This window comes from Sceloporus occidentalis, unplaced genomic scaffold (genome assembly GCF_023333645.1).
Source record: "Sceloporus occidentalis isolate IW3139 unplaced genomic scaffold, rSceOcc1.0.p SCAF_1, whole genome shotgun sequence".
In the NCBI taxonomy this organism is placed as follows: Eukaryota; Metazoa; Chordata; class Lepidosauria; order Squamata; family Phrynosomatidae; genus Sceloporus; species Sceloporus occidentalis.
Window position 1 is genome coordinate 246,573,066 of NW_028316981.1, and position 23,043 is coordinate 246,596,108.

Sequence of the window (23,043 nt, forward strand, 5' to 3'; positions counted from 1 at the left end):
TGGGAAAGAATGAGATTTAACCCTAGTCGCTCCTACTACAGCTATATGTGCTTGCCTACAGCAGGCAAGGGATTCTGGAGCACTTGCCTCCAGAATCCCTTATTGAACATGCATGGCCAGCAAAACAGAGAGAAAAGGGGAAAGGAGATGAACCTTTGTCACCAGCTCCTCCCTGCATGTTAAAGCAACATAGATTTATGAGTTTGACCATCGAAATAGAAACCAGAAGGGGGAGCCTGGTGAAATTGCAGATCCAGGGATTCCACAGGAAGCAGCCATAGCAATTAAAGTGGAATAATGGCGGTATAACAGCGTAGTGTGATACTGTCCACTGTTGATGCTGGGAGGCAGAGTCAAGCTCATTTCCTAATTCCACACAATGCTATAACAGTGTAGGGTAATACTGTAGTGTGTGGGCTTGCATTGTACTGATTCAGTACTCCCTGACTCCACATCTGCCTCCATTTTTGCAGCCATTATGGTGGAAGGCCCACATCAAACTTGAGTATTAGCCAAAGGTTCTCACTTGCAAACAACTTCACTGGCCACCACTTTATTTGCCATTGTCATTGATTACAGATGTGCTGTGTGATAGAGCTGAAAGCAGGGAGTATTTTTAATGTGAGGGAGGCTCAACATTGCCAGGCAGTTTGTGATTAATCTTTTCAGCTTGCAGGTACTTGCAGGGGGAAGGCGAAATACTTTTCCCATCCAGTATCATTCAAACTTCCTTAAAGCAGAAGACTCTTACAAGCACAATGTATACTTAGAAATGCCCTCCATGTATCCAGTGTACCTTATTGCTAAGTAAGGGTGCATAGGCTAGATTGCAGGCCGCCTTTATTATTCACCAGAGGGTTCAAAGACAGTCACTCTCTCAATACAGGTATATCTCAGTTAACAAAGTAGATGTGTTCCTGGCCATCACATTTTTAACAGCGTCTTTGGTACCAGAAGCAGCAATGATAGGGCAGGAATAGGGATAGGTTCCTGCACCACAAAAAGGAAGAGCAGTTCAACATTTTTCAGCATTTTTTTCATTTGAAAATAACAACATACACATGTGAAATTAAACTCTCAAACATAGGCCTTATGCAATAGTAAACAAAAACATTTTTTAATCTTATTGAGACCACTTGAACACTTCTTCCAAAATGCATCCAGGAATGACTTTTGCCTTCACCAGCTCCACTATATTTTTATTATTTCTGATTTGCTGGCAAAACATACAGGTCTATGCTTTTTAAAAAGATGAGTGGGGTACCTTGAGGTAGGCTGGTCTTCCATTTTCTTTGTGTTTACACATGCTCAGTGAGAGATTCTGGAGGCTGAAGCTTTTTACTTTACCTCTTGTAGGCAGGTACACAGTTGAACACAGCTACAGTAAGACTGACTAGAGCAAAAGCTTTATTGCAGAGACAGTGCTGTAACCTGCCACCATTTGTCCAGTCCTTCTTCATCTGCCCCTTGCTCCTGCTGCTGCTAAAAAACTTTCCCACTAAACAAAGGACCAGGAGGAAAAGGAGGGCTGGACAAGTATAACAATGCTTTGTAGAAAGGAGATTCTGTTAGAGGCTTTAGTTCTTGATCATACAGTACATTCTGATTAAGGAGGAGGTTGTTGAGGAGGTCCATCTACATAGTTGTTGAGGAGGGTCATCTATACATAGCTTGGGTTGTTATATCGTTTTAAGTGTTTTAAACGATTTTATCTTTTAAGTTATTTTTATTCTTTAATAAGCAATCTATTTTAGTATTGTAATAATTTAATTCTGTTTTAATGTATCACTTTTCTATTTTTTAATTGTATTGTTCTTTTAAAGTTGTGAACTGCTCTGGGTCCCAGTTCTGGAAAAGGGTGGGATATAAATCATCATACATACATACATACATAGGAGATTTGATGCAATGTTGCCAGGTCATTTCAGGATGGCTCATCCCCTCAGTCTAGACTCATGAGATTCAGGCCCCCCTGCTCCACCTGTTGTGGGGTCAATGGCTAAAAGTTATACATCATTTAGCCAATCCTATAATACTTCTGTATGGGTAAATCAGTTGCACTTAAGGTTCATGGGAACCAGCATGGCATAGTGATTTGAGTGTTGGACAACAGCTCTGAAGACCAGAGTTCGAATCCCAGCTTGGCCATGTAAACCACTTAGTTACCCTGGACAATTCACACTCTCTGAGCCTCAGAGGATGGCCATGGCAAAGCCCCTCTGAAGAAACTAGCCAAGAAAACCCCATGATAGGGTCACATTAGAGTCACCATAAGTCAGAAATGACTTGAAAGCACACAGCAACAAAGACTTATGTAGGGTTGTGCTGTAAGACATTTTTTTCTCTTGCAAGATGGTGGTGTAGGCAATATAAGAATCTACTGGATATTCTTTGGATTGATCACTTACGAATATATGTAAGAATTTGAGAAAGTTTTCTTTTGGGCTGCAGGATTAAGCAAGTCGCTAGGTGGCAGGAGTGTAATATAAATTAAACCATGTTGCAACCCTCAAAGTCTTGTTTTAATCTTTTCCCAGTTTCCATTAGATGGCAGCAATGCAAACCACTTCAGATCTGCCAATAATGGCCTTAAAGTCAAAAAGGATTTTATCCCTACTGTCAAACACATAGAAAGAAGCTCTGTTAAGAAACGTTCATTATTGGCTTCTTTCCTGGAAACTACAGAACTTTTGCTTTTGGGTCTCCACCCACCAACCTCAGTAATGTATACAAATACATTTCTTTTTTTATGTTGCCTGCAGTCCATTTTAAAGTAAATGTACTAAAGCTGAAGGAGAAAATCAGTTAAGCAGTTATTTTTAGTAGTATTAATACTCTATAGTGTGAAATATATACTGCTTAAAATTCCATGAGATATTTTATAGATGAAAAAAGAAAAGCTTTCAAGGATTGTGACCTGATTTCTACACTGCTGCATAATATAGTGGCACCATTAGTTGCTTAGCTCTAAAAGTATTATTTAATTGTAAATTTTTCTTACTGTCTTTCAGTCTGGATCTGCTCCAATTTCTGCAGTGGAATTCCAATTTCTGTTCCACGTTTGTTCCTCTGCTTTATTTAATATGTCAGGATAGAGTGGCAAACAAAACACTACACTTTGCTGGTAAATACCTCAAGAAGTCTTGATGACACAACCAGAGATAATGGATTTGTAGTATAGGGATTTGGAAACCGTGACTCTATCAACATTCTCCTTAAAGAATGATCCCTTTGTAATTACAATCAAATTCCCTAAGACTATTGGGTGTTTCCCATAACAAGAAATGTACCAGAGGTCAGTCCCACAAGGAATATCCAGAGTCAAAGTGTTGTTGTGTCTGTATGCATGCTGAACACACATAACAAAACTTAGTGGAAGCCAAATGAGTTGCAATTTTCATTGCTCAGGCATGGAGCAAATATTGTGTCCACCCATAAGCAATGCCCATCTTCTCTCAAGTGCTCACCCCAACTTTATTAAATAGCATTCTCTGAAGATGCCAGCCACAGATGCTGGTGAAAATTCAGGAATAAACTCCTCTAGAACATGGCCACATAGCCTGAAAAACTCACAAAAACTAGTTTCCTCTTGCATCTTTTACTCTTCTAATCTTTCTGACGGAGACAGGGGGAAAAATGTGGTTTTATAAGATTTTGCCTATATTTTTGTCAGAGAAACACACATACGTGTGCACATGTCTGCATACACACACACACACACACACACACACACACACACACACACACAATGTCTTGAATCCTATGCTGAGACAAAGATGAGATATTAAATAAAATGACATGACAAAAATACCTATTTGGCTTTAGAAATTCCCCTGTGGTATTGATCTCTGACCCATTTCAATAACATCTAGTTCACCTTATTGGAGTGATTGCAGTTGTGCATATCACAGCATCCAAGTGTGTAGCCTTCCCATCTGAGCTGGCCTGGAGCTCTTCACAGATTGTAGAGTTTGAATTTTCTTGGATTACATGAGTGGTGTTGTAGTTGTGACCATACAAATCAGATTAATGTGCTCTAAAGTAGAGGATCTAAATCACAGGCAATAATCTATCAATTGCTGTTAGCCAATATAGCAAGGGAAAACCTCCATAAGGGCGTAATATGGCACTGAATACCTGTTGCAGGGGAACAAACTATGGGTTGACTATTGTTCTCATGTTCTTATTGTGGACTTGGCCACCATGGCAAATAGGATAGTGAGCTAGATGGTTCTGGTTCAGCACAGCTCATCTGTTGTTCTTAATATAAGAATTCTCAAATTTCTGGATTTTTTTTTTTGGGGGGGGGACAAATGTATTTTAGAATTTCTTCAGGGGAATAGTTTTCAAATTTAGGTTCTCAACTGTTGGGTTTCAGCTTTCAGAATCCCTGAGCATTGGCTATGTGGGCTGGGGCTTCTGGGAACTGAAGTCCAACTTCTGATTAATCAAACAATTGCAGAGACACATGATGCCTTGTTGTTATTACTGCAGTACAGATTCTGCTGCAGGCTATCATTGAGGAGAATAAATTGTTGAATAACCTGCATTATAAAGTTTCTGAGTAACTTGCCATCTTCCATTGAGGTGTAATTTTAAGGTCATTATTGTCCTGGAATGTCTTGCTACTGATTTCAATTATGAGGTACAGAACTGAAATAAATATACTTGAACAAATGAGTGTGTGGTGTGTGTGATTTTCTTAGACAGCTGAAGAGCAAACAATAGAGCTGAGCAAGTTTCCACTGAAATCAAGAGGACTAAATCAAGACTGACATATCCTGTTGATCTGAATGGATGCTGAGTTCAACTAACAAAGGGCCTGAACAGACAAGCCAAAATAATGATGCTTCGGGTCACTTTGGAGGTATGCTGTTTAAATGACACATACATCTTAAGAGGCCAGAAGCTGCACCAAAACTGCACTCCAGTCCTTAGGACTGGAGCATGGCTTTGGCACAGCTTCAGGCCTCTTAGGACACATGCATCATTTAAATAGCATACCTCCCAAATGACCCGAAACAACTTTATTTTGGCCTGTCTGTTCAGGCCCTTTGTTAGTTGAATTCAGCTCCCACTCAGACCAACAGGATATGTCAGTCTTGTTAATAGGCTAGAATCCTGGTGTTTTGCTCGTGTGCAAGTTCCCTTAAGGAGACAATGGGAATTTTTGTCCAATATAAGATGTTTGTATTCAGTTCAAAGTTGCAGAAGCAGAGGTAAACATGTGCTGCCATTGATCATGAAGATGTACTTAGCGATGTAGGTGCACATTTGGTTACATGTATGCAAATTCAGTTGCAAAACATTACCATTCTGCACAAAATTTGATGCCTAACTCTACATGGGGAGCTTTATGTTACCCAAATTTGATGCAGGAACTTGGCCATTTTATTTCAACCTTACTGTACCATATCCCGAAACATTTATTGGCTGAATTTGGCTGTATCAGGTAAACAGAATGCAAACAGTTGCTGTAACTATTGTGATGCAAACCAACAATACCAGAAAAAGCATGATTAGACAACACCTGGAGCGTTTTCTTTCTCGCTCTTTCTTTTTCAGCAAGGTATCATATCCTGGAGTGTAGATGTCTTCCATCCAGTAGTGGATATCATTTGGATTTTCCTATAAGAAAATTAATGTAGTTTACTGACGTTTACTGATAAATGAATTACAACCACCTTGGACTCATCTCAGATGCATAGATGTGCCCAATAACACAAACCAGGCCCTCCACTGCCTTCTACCTCTGCTTATTAGCATGAGTAAAGCAGACTTGTTTTGTACTGAAAGAGACCCAGAGACCATGGCTGCTGTATTAAGGCCAGAGTCATCCTTTATCAGAAATGACAAAAAACTGGTAATTCCCAACATCCCCAGACCCAGAACCATTTCACCCCCTTATGCTCTCCTTTCTTCTGAACCTCTTGCTTATATTTGAGTTTGTACAAGTACTCAACTGAACCAACAATACAACAATAATGTCCCGAATTCATATGTTTAGCTGATAGTCCAGTGGGACTTCCTTCCCCTTTTCTCTGTATTCTTCAAAACTTGCTTCAGTGAATTTCCCATTACAGTAGAGCAGCTTTTAAGGCTACACTAAGAGCCCAAGGAAAGAGGAACCATCACTCTTCCCTCCCAGTTCAATTGACAGAAGCAAATCCACCAGCAAAATAACCCCATTGGATCCTGGCCATTCTTTCTGGTGGAAAATATTCTTCTCTAATGGTAAATTTAGGCTGAGGTTTATGGAACTGTACCTTTAGATAGTGAGCCAGGGTAGAGTTTAGGGAATGCCTGTCATAGTCTTGAACAGTCCAAGATGGATTATTTTTCCTTTCCTGCCAGGTATCATCAGTAAAGACATCATTGTACAGAGGATTACTCTTGATGGTTGTTTTCAAGGTGACAGGTGTAATGTGTTTTCCAAGGGCTCTGTCAATCATTGCTGGATGGAGCTCACTGAGATGCACAACGGGCTGTTCATGTACATTTTTCTTTTCTTTCTGTGGGTTATATGATATAAAGAAAGCTGTCATCTACATTCATCTCAAAAAAGATTTCCTCTCCCACAGCCTTGAAACCCTTCACATTAATGATAAGCCAATTCTTGGAGCATTGAAAAATGCCTCCTGGGGGAAGCAGCATCATTGCTTCATGTAATATGGTCACATTATTGTAAAAAATATGACTGGTTCTTTAACAAGCTTGTCACAGGAAAGCCTTGACTGTGATGCAATGACTGCTCATAGCATTCTGATTAGAATTTGGCTGAAGACAAAGTAACTTGATGCCAAAACAAATGTTTTAAAGCAATAATTTACCTGTATTGGAAAGCCCCAAATCTCTAAACAGGCAGTAATATTTCCTTGTTCATCACCACATTAACTATATAGAATGGGTCACTATTACTTCCATTTTTCACTCATCAAAATAGAAGCTAAATATAGCTGTCTCAGCAGTATTCCGTGTCACATTGACTGAGGACCCTTTCATACTATACAATTATAGCACTATGATTCCACTTTAACTGCTGTGGCTGCATCCTATGGAATTCTGGGGTTTGCAGTTTGATGTGAAGCAATGGTTGCTCATGGAATTCAGATTAGAATTAGAGTTCTGTGACTAACAATTCTAAATACCACCTCCTAAAATGCAAACCCCAGGATTCCATAGGAGGTATCCACAGCAATTAAAGTGGAATCATACTGCTATAATAGTGCAGTGTGAAAGGGCCGTGGGTCAGGTTCCCATTTCTTAATTTCCAGATTCAGCTAACACAGTATGCTGCATTTCACAACAGACAGTAAGTATCCTAGCAATAGCAGCTTCTTTTGTATACTGCTTCGTACCACCTAAGCAGTCTCTAAGCGGTTTACAACTGTAATCTAATTGCCCCCAACAAGCTGAGTACTCATTTTAACGAGCTCAGAAGAATGCAAGCCCAAGTCGAGCCTGAGCCCTTGGCTGGTACTGAACTCGCAACTTTATGGTTTGTGAGTGAATGGCTGCAATACAGGCATTTAACCACTGTGCCACAAGGGCTCCTCTGTGAAGAAGCCCTAAGTAAAGAAGTAACAAATATAGGCTAAGAGAAAACAAGGTGGGTCTTTTGCAAAGCAGAAAAGAATGAAGAAAGATAAACCTGCCAAAAACAGTACAGGGAGAATGAGTGATAAAGCTGTACCTCATGATGGATTCATTTCCCAAACTGTTGTCTGCACCTTGTCTCTCATACAGTGGAGGCTGTTGGCTCTGACTAAATGAGTGAATCCACACTGGGATTTAGTCAAAATGTTAATGGAGCTGTTCAGTGTGCTGAGATGGTTTGGAAGATGGGGTCTTGGATACCTCCTTTAAATTTTTGACTAAAACCAAGAGCAGATTCCTCTTCTTCCCCAACACCAGAGCCACTGACATCCATTGATCCCAACCTGAAGAATTACGGAGCACAGAAAGCATGGAGAGAGAAATGCCAATTGATGTCACTAATGTCAAAGAAACCTAGGTCATTGCTGACACCAGTAGAGCCCGCTGTTACTGCTGTCCATACATTGTTATGAAAGCATGGCTTACTGTGACTCTCTGTACAAATGGGGATGAGTGAAGGCATATCCAGCCCACTCCCCCACCTACCCCGATACAGCTGGGTTCCTTAGAGAGACAGGATTTGCTTTCTGGGACAAACCTGCATGGCCCAGGCACTGGACTTACTCTTGGCACTGGGCTCATTGTCTGATTGCCATCCCAGTGACTAGAGTCCAGGGATAACAGAAGAATCAGCACCTGGGAAAGTCCATTCTAAGACAGGGTTTCTAAACCAGGGATTCTGCAAGAGATCCCTAGGCATTCCATGAGAAAATGTAACTGAAAAAAAAAAGATAAATGTTTTTGAATAGCAGATATGATCATTTTTATGCCGGGGTTTCCGAAGACCTGAAAAAATATTTCAAGATTTCCTCCAGGGTGAAAAGGTCAAGAAAAAACTGTTCTATGTACTAGAATCCTCAGAACCTCCAAGTCAGCACAGCCCTTCTAGTTAGGGGATTCTGGGGGTTGTTGTCCCAAAAAGTAAGTATTTCATGTTCTGCAAATAATCTAGAATTGTTGTTGATGATGATATTATGGTAACCATTTGTCACACCTAGTCAGAGATTAATTCATACTTTCTGGAAGGGGGGACAGGAGGTGTTTGACTTAATTATTTTTTATCATGCAAACAATGTATCAGTGGGTGGTGGCAAGAACGAAGGAAGGAAGGAAGGAAGGAAGGAAGGAAGGAAGGAAGGAAGGAAGAGAATATCTCCTCTTGCCAACTATTCTTGTACTGCAAATGAAGAAAGATTTAGTTTTTCATTAGGATGGTTTTGGTCTTAGTCGTGCTTTATGGTACATCCATTAAACTCAATAAGATGTCTGTTATTATCAATGCCTCATTGATTTCAATGGGACCATTCTGAGTGTGGCAAGAGAACTGTATCATTTGATCCATGTCTAGTCTAAGCATCTAAAGGGCACATTCAGCAGAAAACATATATTTCGCATATTTGCATGTAAACATGTATTCTGTTAAAATGCAGTCGCCCCGTTCGCGGGGCAGACTGCTTTGCTGCTGTAGAAGCGGCAAAACTACAAGCCCCAGAGTGCTCTGGGGCTTGCCCGGCTCCCGATTGGCTATTGGGGCTGGAAGGGGCGGCCCTTCTGGCCCGGGGACGCTCTGGGAGCCGGGCTTGTTGGTGCAGGGCTTCCGGTCCTCCAAGGCTGCCCATTGGTGGGCTCGGCCTTGGGGGCGGGGCCCCGCAAATGACACAGAGGGGAGGGGCCGAACAGTATATATTGCTGCTCGGAGGCCTCTCCGCCTCAGTCGGCGCTTGGCTTCGAGCAGTGCGGAGCCAAGCCTGGAGGGGAGATAGCCTTGAGCTTCTCCCGCCCGCCCACCGCTGTTTCAGGTGGTTTTTTGTCACAACTGTTCGGCAGCATAGGCCAGGATCTGAACGTTGGTGGTACCAGGGGTATGGAGTTCTGGTTTGGGAGTCACAAGGTACCCGGGGGCGATGAGTGAAGGCGTTTGGCCATTGTGGGGGCCAGAACGCAGGTGCGCCTCCCGGTGACTAGGGGCTTTGGGAATTGGTGAACGCAAGACATGGTTTGTGCTCAAGTGATGTTCCTTAGCCCCTAGGTCATCCCATGCACCGGGTGGGTGCCCGGTTTTGGATAATCAAACAACATCGGGTTGTTTGATTGCACAGATCCTGACCTTATGCTTTGTGCCAACCCTACCAATGGTTTAATAAAGTTGTGGCCTTTCTCCCATGTCGGTGTTCTGTGGTTATTTTGACAAGCACATACAAGGCAATTGCCTTCAAGTCGATCTCAGCCCATGGTGACCCTGTGGATGAGGCGTCTCCAAGACTCCCTGTCCTCCACTGTTCTGCTGAGTTCCTGCAAAATCATACCCGTGACCTCCCTAATAGAGTCCATCCATCTAGCATGCAGCCTTCCTCTCTTTCTACTTCTCTCCATATTTCTTAGAATTGTTTTGTGTCTGAAGTATGTCAGCCTCAGTTTTATCATCCTGGATTCCAAACAGATTTCTGGCTTGATCTGCCCTAGGACTAGTGTCAGTTTCATAACCAGATCAACCTCATGGCCACAAACAGTTTTTTGTAGTCATGTTACATATGACAATAGACCCTTCATTCTCTTCTCCCTCCTTTTGCCTGTAGTAGGAAATGAAATCTCAGAGAGAAAATATTTACAAAGATTTTTCAATGCTTAGTTCATGGTTCAAAAGCAGTGTGGGCACACACAGTGAGGTCAGAGAGAGAGGATGCATTTGCTAATGAACAGCACTTCTCGGGGCAAGTCAGATGAAGGAGTAAGTGAGCCATAAATAAGACAAGGCAAATGCACAGACTCCAAAGGCATATAGGCATGCATCTATCTATAATTACCCTCAATGAGTGCTGGAGAGGGAATCGATTTGCAGTGCCCGCCAGCTCCAATTTTAGCTCCTGTCAGTTTCCATATGTCATTCCTGTGACATGACATATCCGTTGGTTATACTGTCTTGCATGTCATATTTGTGGCTAGAATTAGGTCCCTTTTGCTCAACCCCCCCTTTTTTTTTTCTATTACAACTACACCAGCATTTTGAATGGTCTCTTCATGGGGTCTTCATTCCATTTTACTATGAAATTAAAATTCTTCAGTGATGGTAATGATGTTTCAAGCTTGATGGTTGGCTGGGGAAAAGAAAAAACTACGTTACCAGCAATGTTCTTTTTGAATGTGTGTAGAGATGGTAAAAAGGGAGGAGGGGGATTGGATCCTGTCTAAGGGGCTACAGATACAGTCCCGAAGGGGTGGCCTGGAGCCTCCCCTGTTACAGCCAGATTGGGGCCAGGGCAATCCCATGCTGTGGCCCCAATCTGGCCTTTGCAGGGTGCAAAAAGGAGCTGCAAAAGCGGCTTCTTTTTGTGCCCTGCAAAGGGTGTGATAGCCACGTTGCTGCTGCTTGGTGGCGATCCTTTGGCCCTGCATTGTCTGTATGCAGTGCTGGAGGAGTGCCTTGGTGCTGTGGGCCATGCGGTGCGGTGCACGGCATCATGCCGCCCTGGGAGTGGAGCCAGGACATGCGTCGTGGAGGCGCCACAACCCAAGCCAGCCAAAAATCCGAGCCTGCACAGCCCCTAATTTAGCAATGTCTTGGTCCCATTGGAATCAATGGGATTTATATTATGCCATGAATATTTTTCCATTAATGTCGGTGGGTCTAAAGCATGATTAACTTGGGGACTCTCCAGACTGCCCCAAAAGGGTGGGCTGGAGGTGCCTAGTTTTCCTCCAGAGGGATGCCACAGCAGTCAAACTGTGCAGCATCCCTCCGGACCAAAGAGAACCTGGAAAAAAAGGGTTCTTATTGGCATGTGCGGACAACATCATCAGTGCGCCATTGGTGCACTGTGACACGTTCATGACGCAAGCACGGCACGTGGAGGTGCAGATGCGGTGGTCCGCGGAGGTGCGGATGCGGTGCCCTGCTTGCATCATGGACATGTGGCCCGTATGGATGGGATGCTGGCATGATGGTGGCGGCGGCACATGCAGTTGCTGTGCACTCCAGAACCCTAGAATCAGCGCGGCCATGCTGCTTCTCGGCTGTCTGTCTCGGGCCTTAGTTTGGATTCAACCTGGTGTGATTTGAATGTGATCAGTGTATACAGTGTAAGGTAGTGGTGGCAGTGGTGGAGGAAGATGCAAAGCTTATTGAAATTTATTCTGTGTGATGACATGAAAGTATTTTTAGGTAACCTATGTTCTTCCAATAAGGAGTAACCTTAGCTTAATGAGAGAGAACATGCCTTGTATCCAGATGGTCACAGGTTCAATCCCTACCATCTTCATTTAGCAGGGGATGGAATGAAAAATATCAGTAGTGGGTGCAAGAAAAGAACTGTCTTTCACCAGGATTGTAGAGAACTTACTGTTGGGAGTCACAGTAGAGAATTTTGCCCTAACTGGACAAATAGTCTGGATTGGTATAAAGAAATATCAGGCTTGTGATCTTCGTGAGACAACTTGCCTGGCTGTATTTAGAAATGGAATGCTGGACTAGATGGATCAACAAGGCTATTCTTCTCTTAATGAATTTAAAGCTAGGGCCAGTCCAATCACTTTGTGGGTTTATTTGCCCAAAATGTTCATTGTAATCATCACTTAACATGGTTAAGTTGTAGTATCCCATATGTTTAAATCCCTATTTATCTCAATATCACAAAACAACATTTTTGAAGCATATCCATGGACCAGTGCAGCTGTGCACCCAATCTAATATAGCCAAAATTAAAGTGAGTTCACAAGGAATATAATGATCCTCACCCGCAATGGTGATGTGAATTGAACTATAAACTCTACAAGGTTTGGGGACCTACCTACAAAACAAGTTTATGCATACTCTGTGCCACTTTTTCCTTTTTTTAAAAAAAATCAAGTTGGTAGACTGGAAACATAAATGGAAAACTGGTGAAAGGATTTATATTACATTTAGTCTGCACTGGGACTATTAGATAGACAAAGCAAGCAAGTAACTATTTATGGAAGCCAGATGTTAAAACTGGGTGTTCAAGCAAGGAAGGGAGAGAGGAAGTTTGTTTCTATCACAAAATTCTCCACCTGGACTTCTGGCTATTTACCATTAAAGGAAAAGCCTGCAGGCAATTATTTGTTTGAATATGAGGATCAGATATCCTATCTGCCAGTGCAATGTCTGGATCTGCTTTGTGCAGTGCATCTGTATGTTCATCCAGACTGCTCTCACAAACCAAGCCTACACATTCTCCTGGAAGGAAGTGCCTATATGTAATTGAACTGTTCAGTATTTAGGAATACAACCTTATTTGTTTGTACAGTCAGCCTCCCATATCCATGGATTCTTTATCCATTGATTCAACCACCCACAGTTTGATATAAATGCCAAAAAGCAAACCTTGATTTTGCCATTTTATATAATGGACACTATTTTACTGTGCTATTGTATGTAATGGCATTGGAGCATCCACAGATTTTGATATCCTACAGCGATCTACTGTCTTTTCTAGTGAGTCATGTCTTTTCATGATGTGTCTGAAGTACGACAGTCTCAGTTTAGTCATCTTGCTTCTAGGGAGAATTCAGGCTTGATTTGCTCTAACTCATTTATTTGTATTTTTGCAGTCTGGGGTATTCATGTTTGAAGATCTAAGTCCCCAAGAGGATTCTGGCAGTTATTGTTATGCTGCTAAACTTGCTTTGCCATCTCTCTCATGTCCTTGACACTGTTCATTTGTCTGTATATTGATTCAGTAAACTAAAATAATCTTTTAATATTGTACTCATAACAGGAATGATTCACATCTGTGTTTGGTTATTGGTTGTTGCTGTTTTTAGGGATTAGAGGAAATTGGGAAGGACTAGGCTTTCAGTGAAAAAAATTACCAGATTTTATCCCTGACATCTCCAGGCAGAGTTGAAAATGGCTCCTGTCTGAAGTCCCAGAGACTGAATTCTTGTCACTTTAAGCAATGCTGAACCTGGAGGCCAAATGCTTTAAACTTGATCTATGCCTGCTTGATCTATGCCTAAACAAACCACAGACTCCAGGATTTATATGCTAGAACTCAGGCTATTAAAGTGGAATAATAACATGATAACTGTGTACTGTGAATAGGCTCTGGGTTGTTCTGCCCATGTGTATCAAAGTGATAAGGCAGATTTGACAACTGTACCTGGGAGTGGGGAGCTGTGTGTTAAGAGGAAAGCTCTTCCTCCATGAATTAATGAGAAAGAAGGAAAGAGGGAACAGTAATATTGGCAGTTGGGACTGGTCAGTGGGGAGAGGCATTCAGCCTGCAAGAGAAGGTAGTAGATGCTGCCTTAAGTCTATCCTTGCTATATATTCATCCAAGTGATGTACTACTCTGTAAGTGACCACAGTGTTAGTATAGTATGGGTACAGGTTGGAACAAGTTTCTTTTCTTCCTGAATATATATATAATATTGATCCTTGTATTTACAACTTGAAAACCTACCTTTGTATCTAAGTGTAAACAAGCCTCATTCTGAATGTTCAGATAATCCTGTGATGTAATTTTAGGTATTGCTGTCTTGCAGACCTTTCCCATGGTGTTTGATATTATTTACCTTACTTGCTTTGTCTGGACATTAAACATTAGGGGCAGTATCAATTCCACTAATTGAACAGACCTTGAGTGCATTGGGCATGCCGCATCAGCAGACTATCTATCTCTGGATTGGAGCATCCATGGCTTCCTATGATGATTATTTAATAGTGTGTGCTTGCAGATGTGCTGATATGGACCCACACATGTTGCTGCCCAATAATAATATGGGGCTGGAGCATCTGTGTTTTTCCCAATCTGCTGAGATTCAGTTTCACCACCCGTGTATGGGGAAAAACAGGTGGCAACAAAGATACATCCAAGTCAGCATGTCCACAAAGCACACACCACCACTGAATAATATGGGGTGTAGTAAGCCATGAACTTCCCAATTTATAGATAGATAGCCTGCCAATATGGCCATTGTATGAGTTGTCATGGGGAAGTGGTACACGGCTTGAGTCCAAGTTATTTGAAGGACTGTATCTCTCTTTATGAGCCCCTTAGAGCTCTAATATCATCTGGAGAGGCCTTTGATGTGGTTTGATAATGTAGAAGGAGGATATTAAGGAAAGTTTAAAAGGTCCATCGTGTTAATGTTAATCAGATCCTGGCACTGTTGAGTCTTCATGAAGAATGTCTTTCCAGAATGCTTGATGTTGTGGTGGAGGTTAAATCTGATGCCAGGTATTGTTGATGTCATCAACTGCATTATTTCTACAGTGTAGATGCACCCTTAATGCAGTTTGAAACCACTTTAACTGTCATGACTCCATCCTAGGGAATCTTGGGATTTGTAATTCATTGTGGCACTAGAGCTCTGACAGAGAAGGCTCAATGTTTTATAAAACTACAAATCCCATAATTCCATAGCATTGTGCCAAGGCAATTAAAGTGGTGTCAAACTGCATTATTTCTGCAGAGCAGACTAGATCTGTGTTCTCCAGATGACCTTCAATAATCTCTCAATATCCCTCCTGCTAAATCAACCAATGAACCAACAGCTAGACAGAGACCAAAAAGGATAAAGGGATCTAGGTTGCATGAAAAAGACTTATTGAAAAGGAGCTTCTTTGTCACAGGTTTTGGTAACTGAAATATGGCTGCAGTGACAAATCCGTTTCTGCAGGCTGCATGAAAAATGCTGTGGGATAATGACAGATTAAACTACCTCAGGGCTTATATAGTAAACTAGAAGGAGAAAAGGCAAGGGGGGATGGTATTTTTAAAAGGCCTCTGTTCCATTAAAGAACCTGAACATTAAACTTTATCCCTGTTAAGCTAATATCACTGTCAGGCTATCTGACCTCAAGTGTGGTGTAGACCTGAGAAAAATGGTTGCAAATTTAACCTGTGCTATAAAGTCTGTGGACCATCTGCAATGTTAAGAGGAGAACTGCTTACTTCTTAGAAGTTTCATGAATATGAACTAGGTTAATCAAAATTACCCTGGGCCAACTAGTGGCAATATGCTGTTGAACAAGAAGTTGTCAGGATTATATCATTTGCAGCAGGGCTCAGTGGCTCTTAACTGCTGCTCACATATCTATATAACTGAATCAGGATCAAAATGTCTAAGAGTGTGTTTTAGCAAAGAGATCAAAGAAAAGGCTCTCAAGTGGGACAAGGATTTGGCATGTTTTAATAGATTTTTTTGTCTGATATTTGGTAGAATGAGATATAGATAAAGTGAGGAAGTCTACCCAAAAGTAGATAAGCATAATTAATCTAAAAACAACAGTTGGTCTGAGATGCAAGTTACTTCTCATGTTAGCCTCTGAATATTGGAAATAAATGCAAACACTGCTAGGTTGAGGAAAGACCTCTGTAAGCAAAGAAGGAAGGGCACATTAATATGAATGATTTCTCTGTCATGTTCTTGACAGGCTCACATGCACAGGAGTGAGATACCATGGCCTAAGAGGCAACTGTTTGTTAAAATAAAATGAATTCCAGGGCAGAGAATTTAGGTTAGTCTCAAGGGTTAATGACTTCAGGAACCTGGAGGTCACTCACATCTCTTTTGAAATGGAACACCCCTCTCCTATTCTGGCATTAACTAACCCTTCACCTCATTAGCCCTTGCCGTGCTTAAACAAAACATGCTATTCAGCTATGATTGGCTCTGTACAATGCGCACATCCTGTCTGGTTCAGTTCTTGTAATCTATTCCATTTGAGATTTTAAAATGAAAGTAGGATAATTTTCAATACGAAATCCCATGCATATTTATTTTAATTTTACAGAAATTAATCAGACTTACTCCTTAGCAAATATGACTAGCATCAAGGCATAACATTTTTTGTACTCTTTCAGAAATCCTTACATTCACTGAGGAATGTGTTTCTGTTTTATTTTACATTTTAATAGTACATTCTCCCAGAAGTCTCTTTGGACTTTAAAGCACAAGATAAATTTGTTGCTTCTTAATGGATCTCTTGCCATTTAAAACTGTTTGGCTGGGTTGGACAAAGTAGAAAACCTCTGAATTCTTTTTTTTTTTTTTTTTGGGGGGGGGGGGCAGACAGACAGACATCCCCATCCCCCCCCCCCCGAATGAAACCTGCCAAGAAAACCCTGTGATAGCCATACGTCAGAAACAATTTGAAGTCACACAACAACAACAACAACAACAACAACAACAACAACAACAAGCATACCCAGCTTACTGTAACCATCATGAATTGTGAGAGAAATCTTAATTTCTGAATGCTGGGAACAAAGGATCCTGGCACATGGGCTTGAAGTGTTTGTACATTTCAAAGGAGATGAATAAGTGTACAATTCAAGGAAATGATTCTTTAGTTATTTCTCTCCTCCTCAGTTCATTATTATAATCACCTCTTCATTAATTTGATAATGCCCATTAAACTATCTTTCCATCTCAGACAATAACCCCCTAAATAGCAATATTTATAATGACTGCTGATTATTATTTTGAAATGGTAGCACAGGATTAACAGTAGCAACCCATCAGTCTTCAGCTGCATATTTTCATGTCTTTCAATTTGCTTCCTTTGGATTGATTGTAAGTTTGTTGGGCAGACATTCAAATTACAATGCCATACATAAAGGCTGGCAATCCTCTGACCCACCAGGTGTTGTCGGACTGTATATGCCATAACCCATAGCCACCATAGGCAATGGTAAGGAATGCTGGGATGTGCTGTCTCACAACAGTTGGAAGGCTGCATGGCTTCCACCACTGCCATTTACTAATAGGTACCCAAAACATTTTATACATCATGCCAGCTACAAAAATACAGCTATTGAACATGTTAGTCAAAAGTGCACCCTCTTGGAAATTGCTAAAATATAAAGCTTCAGAACTTGGGGGAAAATTCTGTAATAACTATAACAGCAACATATTCTATGGAATTAGTGGTGAGCCAAACTGCTTACCTGTGAATAGACTCTATTATGCCATTGCTGTTCTCCAGGAAAATGTGTTTCTGGAAAATTTGCCAGCCAGGTTTGTAAAAAGATTGAGGTTTTTGCTAAGGACTTTACATCTAGCTGGAGGAATTTATCAGGGTGGTTATTATTTGGCAACGCAGAGAGATCCATGTTTCCCTCCTACATTCTCTGCTGTTCCTGAGAGCAGCTACTCTTTTCTTGTATAATTAATTAAGTGAACGATACTGATACTGCCTTTCTCTTACCTGAAACCATAGCTGATGCTGTTTGATGTCAGACAGGCTCATTTCCTATTGTCTGCATATACTGTAAAAAGGATCAGCTTAGTTGCTTCCTTTAAAGCATTAACTTCTGTTTTCAAAAGCAGGTTTGAAGTGCAGGAAAAGCTATGTGTGTGCCCATTAATTGTGAGTGGGAATCCTGAGGCATTTGAAAGCACAACAACAGACCTCTATACTGGCATTTGGTGTTTCAAAGGAGGCAACTTTGAGGACAATCAAAAGCTGTACATTTCATTAGGAACTACAGAATGAGTTTTTTTGTAGCAGACAGACACAAAAATATTAATATGGTTTACAATAAATATATAGACTATGTGTGTGTGTGTGTGTGTGTGTGTGTATTATATTGCTACAGAAAACTTCTCATTCTGGAGTCTCTAATCTGAAAATAAAGCTGGAAAAGGAAAGGAAAAAGAAAGGAACAAGGAGAATTGGAGTGTATGGAAAATATTGGAAATAGAAGGTAATATAGTAATCAAGTGATAAGGTAAGGGGAGAAGAAGGGTAAAATAGCTAAAAAAACCAAAAGCAAATAACAACCTGACACCTAAGGTGGGAAGTCAGGGGAGGGTAAGAAAGAAAGAGGGAAGGAAGGGAGGAAAGAGAGAAGAAAAAGGTGGAGAAGGAAGGGGGAGCACCTATGGCATTGATGTTTCTTCTCTCTCTCTCTCTCTCTCTCTCTCTCTTTTTCTTTTTTAGATATTTTAGTTTTAGTTATTATAGATATTTTAATTTATTTTACATAACGGTTTAAGTTCAAGGGACATATCTGGGGGTAAAAAGATTATTGAGGAAGAGGGAAAAGAATAGGGACAGAAAAGAGAATGGGGAAAGAGAAGTAGTGGAATAAGAGGACAGAAAGAGGGAGAAAAAAGTCAGAGGGAGAGAAAAGCAGGATATAGAGAGAAGGATAAAGCAAGTGAAAGAGGGTTAAGATAAAATGAGAACGTAAGAGGAAGTAGAAGAGAGGACAGAAGAAGGGAAACAAAAGCGGGAGAAAAGATACTGGTGGGAGGGGAGTCATTCACACTAGTGTTTTTGTAGCGAGGAGATCCAAGGAGATTCGATTATGCTATTCCGAACCGAAGTTCACACTATGTTTGCATGATCTCTTTGTGGCAATTTAACCCTGTTGATGTTCACATTGTATTGATTTAAAATGGAGCCGCCATATCGAATGCATCCAATCCTTGTTTTTTTAAATAAAACTGTCAATAAAATGATATGCATCTGCGTCATTCTACTTCTACTGTCATTGTTGGTAACGTGACTCTATATCAGGACATGGGGAGATCCTGAAGTCCTGGCAATGGGGGGGGGGAGTTTCCAGGAAAAGGATGGAGGGATGGAAAGAAGGGGGCCTAGTCAGGAGAAAGAGAAGGGGGGATGAGATGGCTACAGGAGGATTTTTGGCCAAGAAACCCCCTGCTCCATCCCTCTGGTGCCTGGCTGCAGCTTCCAGGAATTCAGTTGCAGAGAGGAGCCCAGCTAAGAGGCTGTTGCTTCTCCCTAGCCTGTCTCAGCTTCAGAGGATGGCGATGGCAAGCCCCCCTGAACAATGCTTGCCAAAAAACCACTGCAATAGGTTCGCCTTGGGAGGGGAGTCACACTGTCTCAGCTTCAGAAGATGGCAATGGCAAGCCCCTCTGAAGAACCCTTGCCAAGAACCGCCCGGCAGACCCTCCTTGAAGCCATGCAAATGTCAAACTTAAAAAAAAAAACCCACAAGCTGCACCATGTTCCCAAACTTTGTCGACGTCTGGTCATCAGGCATTGGTGCAAGTAAAGGGGACTAATTCACTGGCAGAAGGGGAAAACAGCTGCACGGTGGTTTAAAGGGACCACTTGACAGCTTTGGAAATTTAAATCCTCTGGATTTAAAGAGCCGGTATTTTCACCTACCAACCAAGAGCACAGAGAGGAGAAAAGCAATGGCAGTTTACCACCAAGCCAAGACCGTGGGATGAGATGGATATGTTCTGCCACTCTATCCACCCCTCTGCCCATTACCTATCCTGGGTTCCCCGAATGGAATCAGAAGTGTGTTCTCATTGGCGGCTCCTTAAAAAAAAACCTGGTGCTTTTGACAAGACACAGAAAATGCCTTGGTATAAAAAACACTGGGTTAAGGGGGATTTGTGACCCCCTGAAATTCGGGTCAGGAAAACCTGGCACAAGTATGAATGATCCCCTTTTAAAACAGTTTGCAAACCGGTTTATAATGTGGTGTGAATGGGTCCAAAGAGAAAAATAAAGTAAGTGAAAGAAGGTACAGAGAAAGTGAGAAAGTAAGAAGAAGTAGAAGAGAGTAGAAGGAAGTGCGTAAAGAAAGGCAAATAGGAATAGACGAGAAGGGAATAAAGGGAGAGGGTAGGAAGGAGTAAAATGATAGAATTGCTGCCTGCTTTTTTATCAAATTCTATCATATATTATTTTATATGTATTTTGCTATTATTCTGTAGAATGTATGCCATTGGCAGGTTTATTTTTATCTATTTTATTGATTGTGTGTACAGTGCTGTGCAAATCTACAGTGCTATATAAATAAAGTATAATAATAATAATAATAATAATAATAATAGAAGAGTAAAAGAGATGTAGAAAAAAAGAGGGAAAAATAAAATTTTAAAAGAAAGTTTGAAAAGAATTAAGGTTTAAGATGGGGATATATTAGAAAGGGAAATTAAGAAGGTAGTAATAAAGGAGGGAGAGGGAAAAGAATTATTATAAGGAATCAAAGACAGAAATAAAAAGAATGGATAGTAAAAATTATTAAGAATTAAAAATAGATTAGTAAATGAAACAAGGGTATAAGAGATGAAATAAGGTTGGTTTGAATAAATGTAAAAAGTTTACCACTAATCTGCTAAAGGATACAAGGAAAGAAGAAGATAAAGAACAATTGGAAGAACTGGAAAGCATGTAAGAGACAAGCATAGCAACACTATACAGAAAAGAAGAAATGAACTGGATACGGCTATGTAATAGAGAACATAATGAGCTGATATGTGATATGTAGAAATGTAAATAATGGTGGGAAAAAGTGTTGAATAAAAATAATAATTCTGTAGTCTCTAATGGAATTTACAGCTTTTGATTGTCCTCAAATGCACTTCCATCTTTATTACAGTGAGAAAATTCTGTCTAGCAATATACCTACTGTGTTAATATGGCTCATGGTACATATTGTGTTAACATGCCTCATGAACAACATAGAACTAAAGATAATAGTGCCTTATTTGAAATGAGATGGAGACTTCTGAATTAAAAGTATAGGTAGAAGCTAATATGCTGCACCACCTGATCAAATGCATGGGGTGCTGCTATGAGATTCAAGCTGGAATAGTGCAACTGTGGCATTAATCACACAGTGGAGCTTTTAGCAGATGCCTTTTATTAGTTAGTCACCACTCCTGTTTCACCACTACTTTACAGTAACTTTTTTCCTGAGCACTGCACATTTCTGATCACCTTGCTACACTGTCATAACAGCTATATGCCAAAGCACAAACAGTACTTCCATACAGACTTAGCACTAATAAATAATTGCTTTTCCACTGTAAACAACTATCAGATTTGCAACTGACTTTCTGCACTATTGTAGACTTTCTGTCTATTCATCCCAATACATTAGTGCATTTAGCGGTACTCTGCCATATTTTGAAAGGACTTTTAGTTGTTTTCTCAGGCATGGGCCAGCATGCTATGGTCCAAGGGCCCTTTCACACTACACAATTACAGAGTTATTATTCTACTTCGATTGCCATAGCTACACTGACAAGATCCTGAATCACAAGTTACAGTGTGTAACTTTCTGATTTATGTTGCTGACATGATATACATTATATTAGAGAGTTGTGGTGATGTGCAATGGGGCATCACCCAAGATATTCTGTTGGGCATTGGGGGCTCCCATTGCACAGTGGGACACCATGAAACATGGAGCCATTTTTCTGGATGGATGCAGGGCACTATCATTTTCCATTGCCATCTGTTCTGGATTACCAGTTCCCCACAGCTCTGTTGTGGGGAGCAATGTCCTCTCTTCCTCTGGTATCATTATGCATGGCATCCTGTGTTGCAACATGACTTACTTTTGTGCATCACAACCACTGCACAATAACCATGCTACTCACTCTGATTGTAAAATAGTGACACAGCTACAACCATGCTCCACTCCTGGGAGTAAGGCCATTGCACAATCCCACAGCTCTAGAGTGTGCAATCCTGAGTAGGTTTATTATATTGTAAATTCCCAATAGGATGACACTCCACCAACACAAGAAAACAGAAACACACATATAAGCAGAGGAGTTTATAGAATATAGATATATTTATTAAAGGTGTAAAAATCAAATGATGTACAATATTTTCTCATAAGGAAAATGTTGTCTTGTTCACGTTTCACAAACCTGTAAAACTGTATTTTTATAAAGATCTTTTTAAAAAAACAACCAAGGAATTTAACACACAATTATTTTCTAAAATCTTTTTTTATTATTATTTAAAAAAAACTGAAAATTTAGTTCAATTCGTGGTACACATTAGGTCTCTCCTCTCTGGTAAATCTCCTCTCTGATAAACCAAGAGAATACACATGAGCACAGACAGCTAGACTTGTATCTCTTGCTTAAAATACTTAAACACAAATGACATATTAAAACAGTACTGAGTTCTTTCATAGGATGTTACAAGTTCTAGAACGGTGTTTCTCTACACTACATTAAACAGTGCAACAGAGATTCAGTGTAAATCTTTACAGTGTTTAATTGATTCAATACTTGTGTTCAAGTATATGTTCATGCACATGATTAAAATCCCTACTTTGCCATTTTGTCTATTTTTGTTCATAAAAGTTTCTAAGTTACAGTAGATCATTTCCTACAGTATGTTTCCAAGGGCACAGAGAAACCCTATAAACATGAGGTGTCTCAGCAGCCCCAAGACGAATTCATATGGAGAATATGATGTAGCCTCTCTGTGGAGACGGCTTCCCAGAACATAAGAAAAGCCACAATGGATAAGATCAAAAGTCTATAAAATCATTTGATTCACACAGCAGCTGACCAGTTGCCTATGGGAAGCTCACAAGCCAGACAAGACTGCAACACTTCCTTGTGAACTGAGATCCCCAGAATCTATATACAAAACTGAATGAAGTCTACAGTATTGTATATGTA

General features: G+C 40.6%; 1 protein-coding gene across 1 annotated transcript; it reads right to left on the minus strand.

Moving 5' to 3' along the window:
* Positions 1-5,448: 5,448 nt before the first annotated feature.
* Positions 5,449-17,732, minus strand: MINAR2 (membrane integral NOTCH2 associated receptor 2). Its single transcript, XM_089480678.1, has 3 exons — positions 17,568-17,732; positions 6,267-6,512; positions 5,449-5,628 (listed from the first exon to the last, which is right to left on the minus strand). Exons 1-3 carry the CDS (start codon positions 17,730-17,732, stop codon positions 5,449-5,451), a joined length of 591 nt encoding a protein of 196 aa, XP_089336804.1.
* Between the last annotated feature and the right edge of the window lie 5,311 nt (positions 17,733-23,043).

Coding starts and splice junctions, on each gene's coding strand:
- MINAR2 (XM_089480678.1), bottom strand. CDS start 17,732: ATGGATCTCTCTGCGTTGCCAAATAATAACCACCCTGATAAATTCCTC. Junction 6,513..17,567: donor ATAATAGAGTCTATTCACAG/GTAAGCAGTTTG, acceptor TATAACCCACAG/AAAGAAAAGAAAAATGTACA. Junction 5,629..6,266: donor CCCTGGCTCACTATCTAAAG/GTACAGTTCCAT, acceptor ATTTTCTTATAG/GAAAATCCAAATGATATCCA.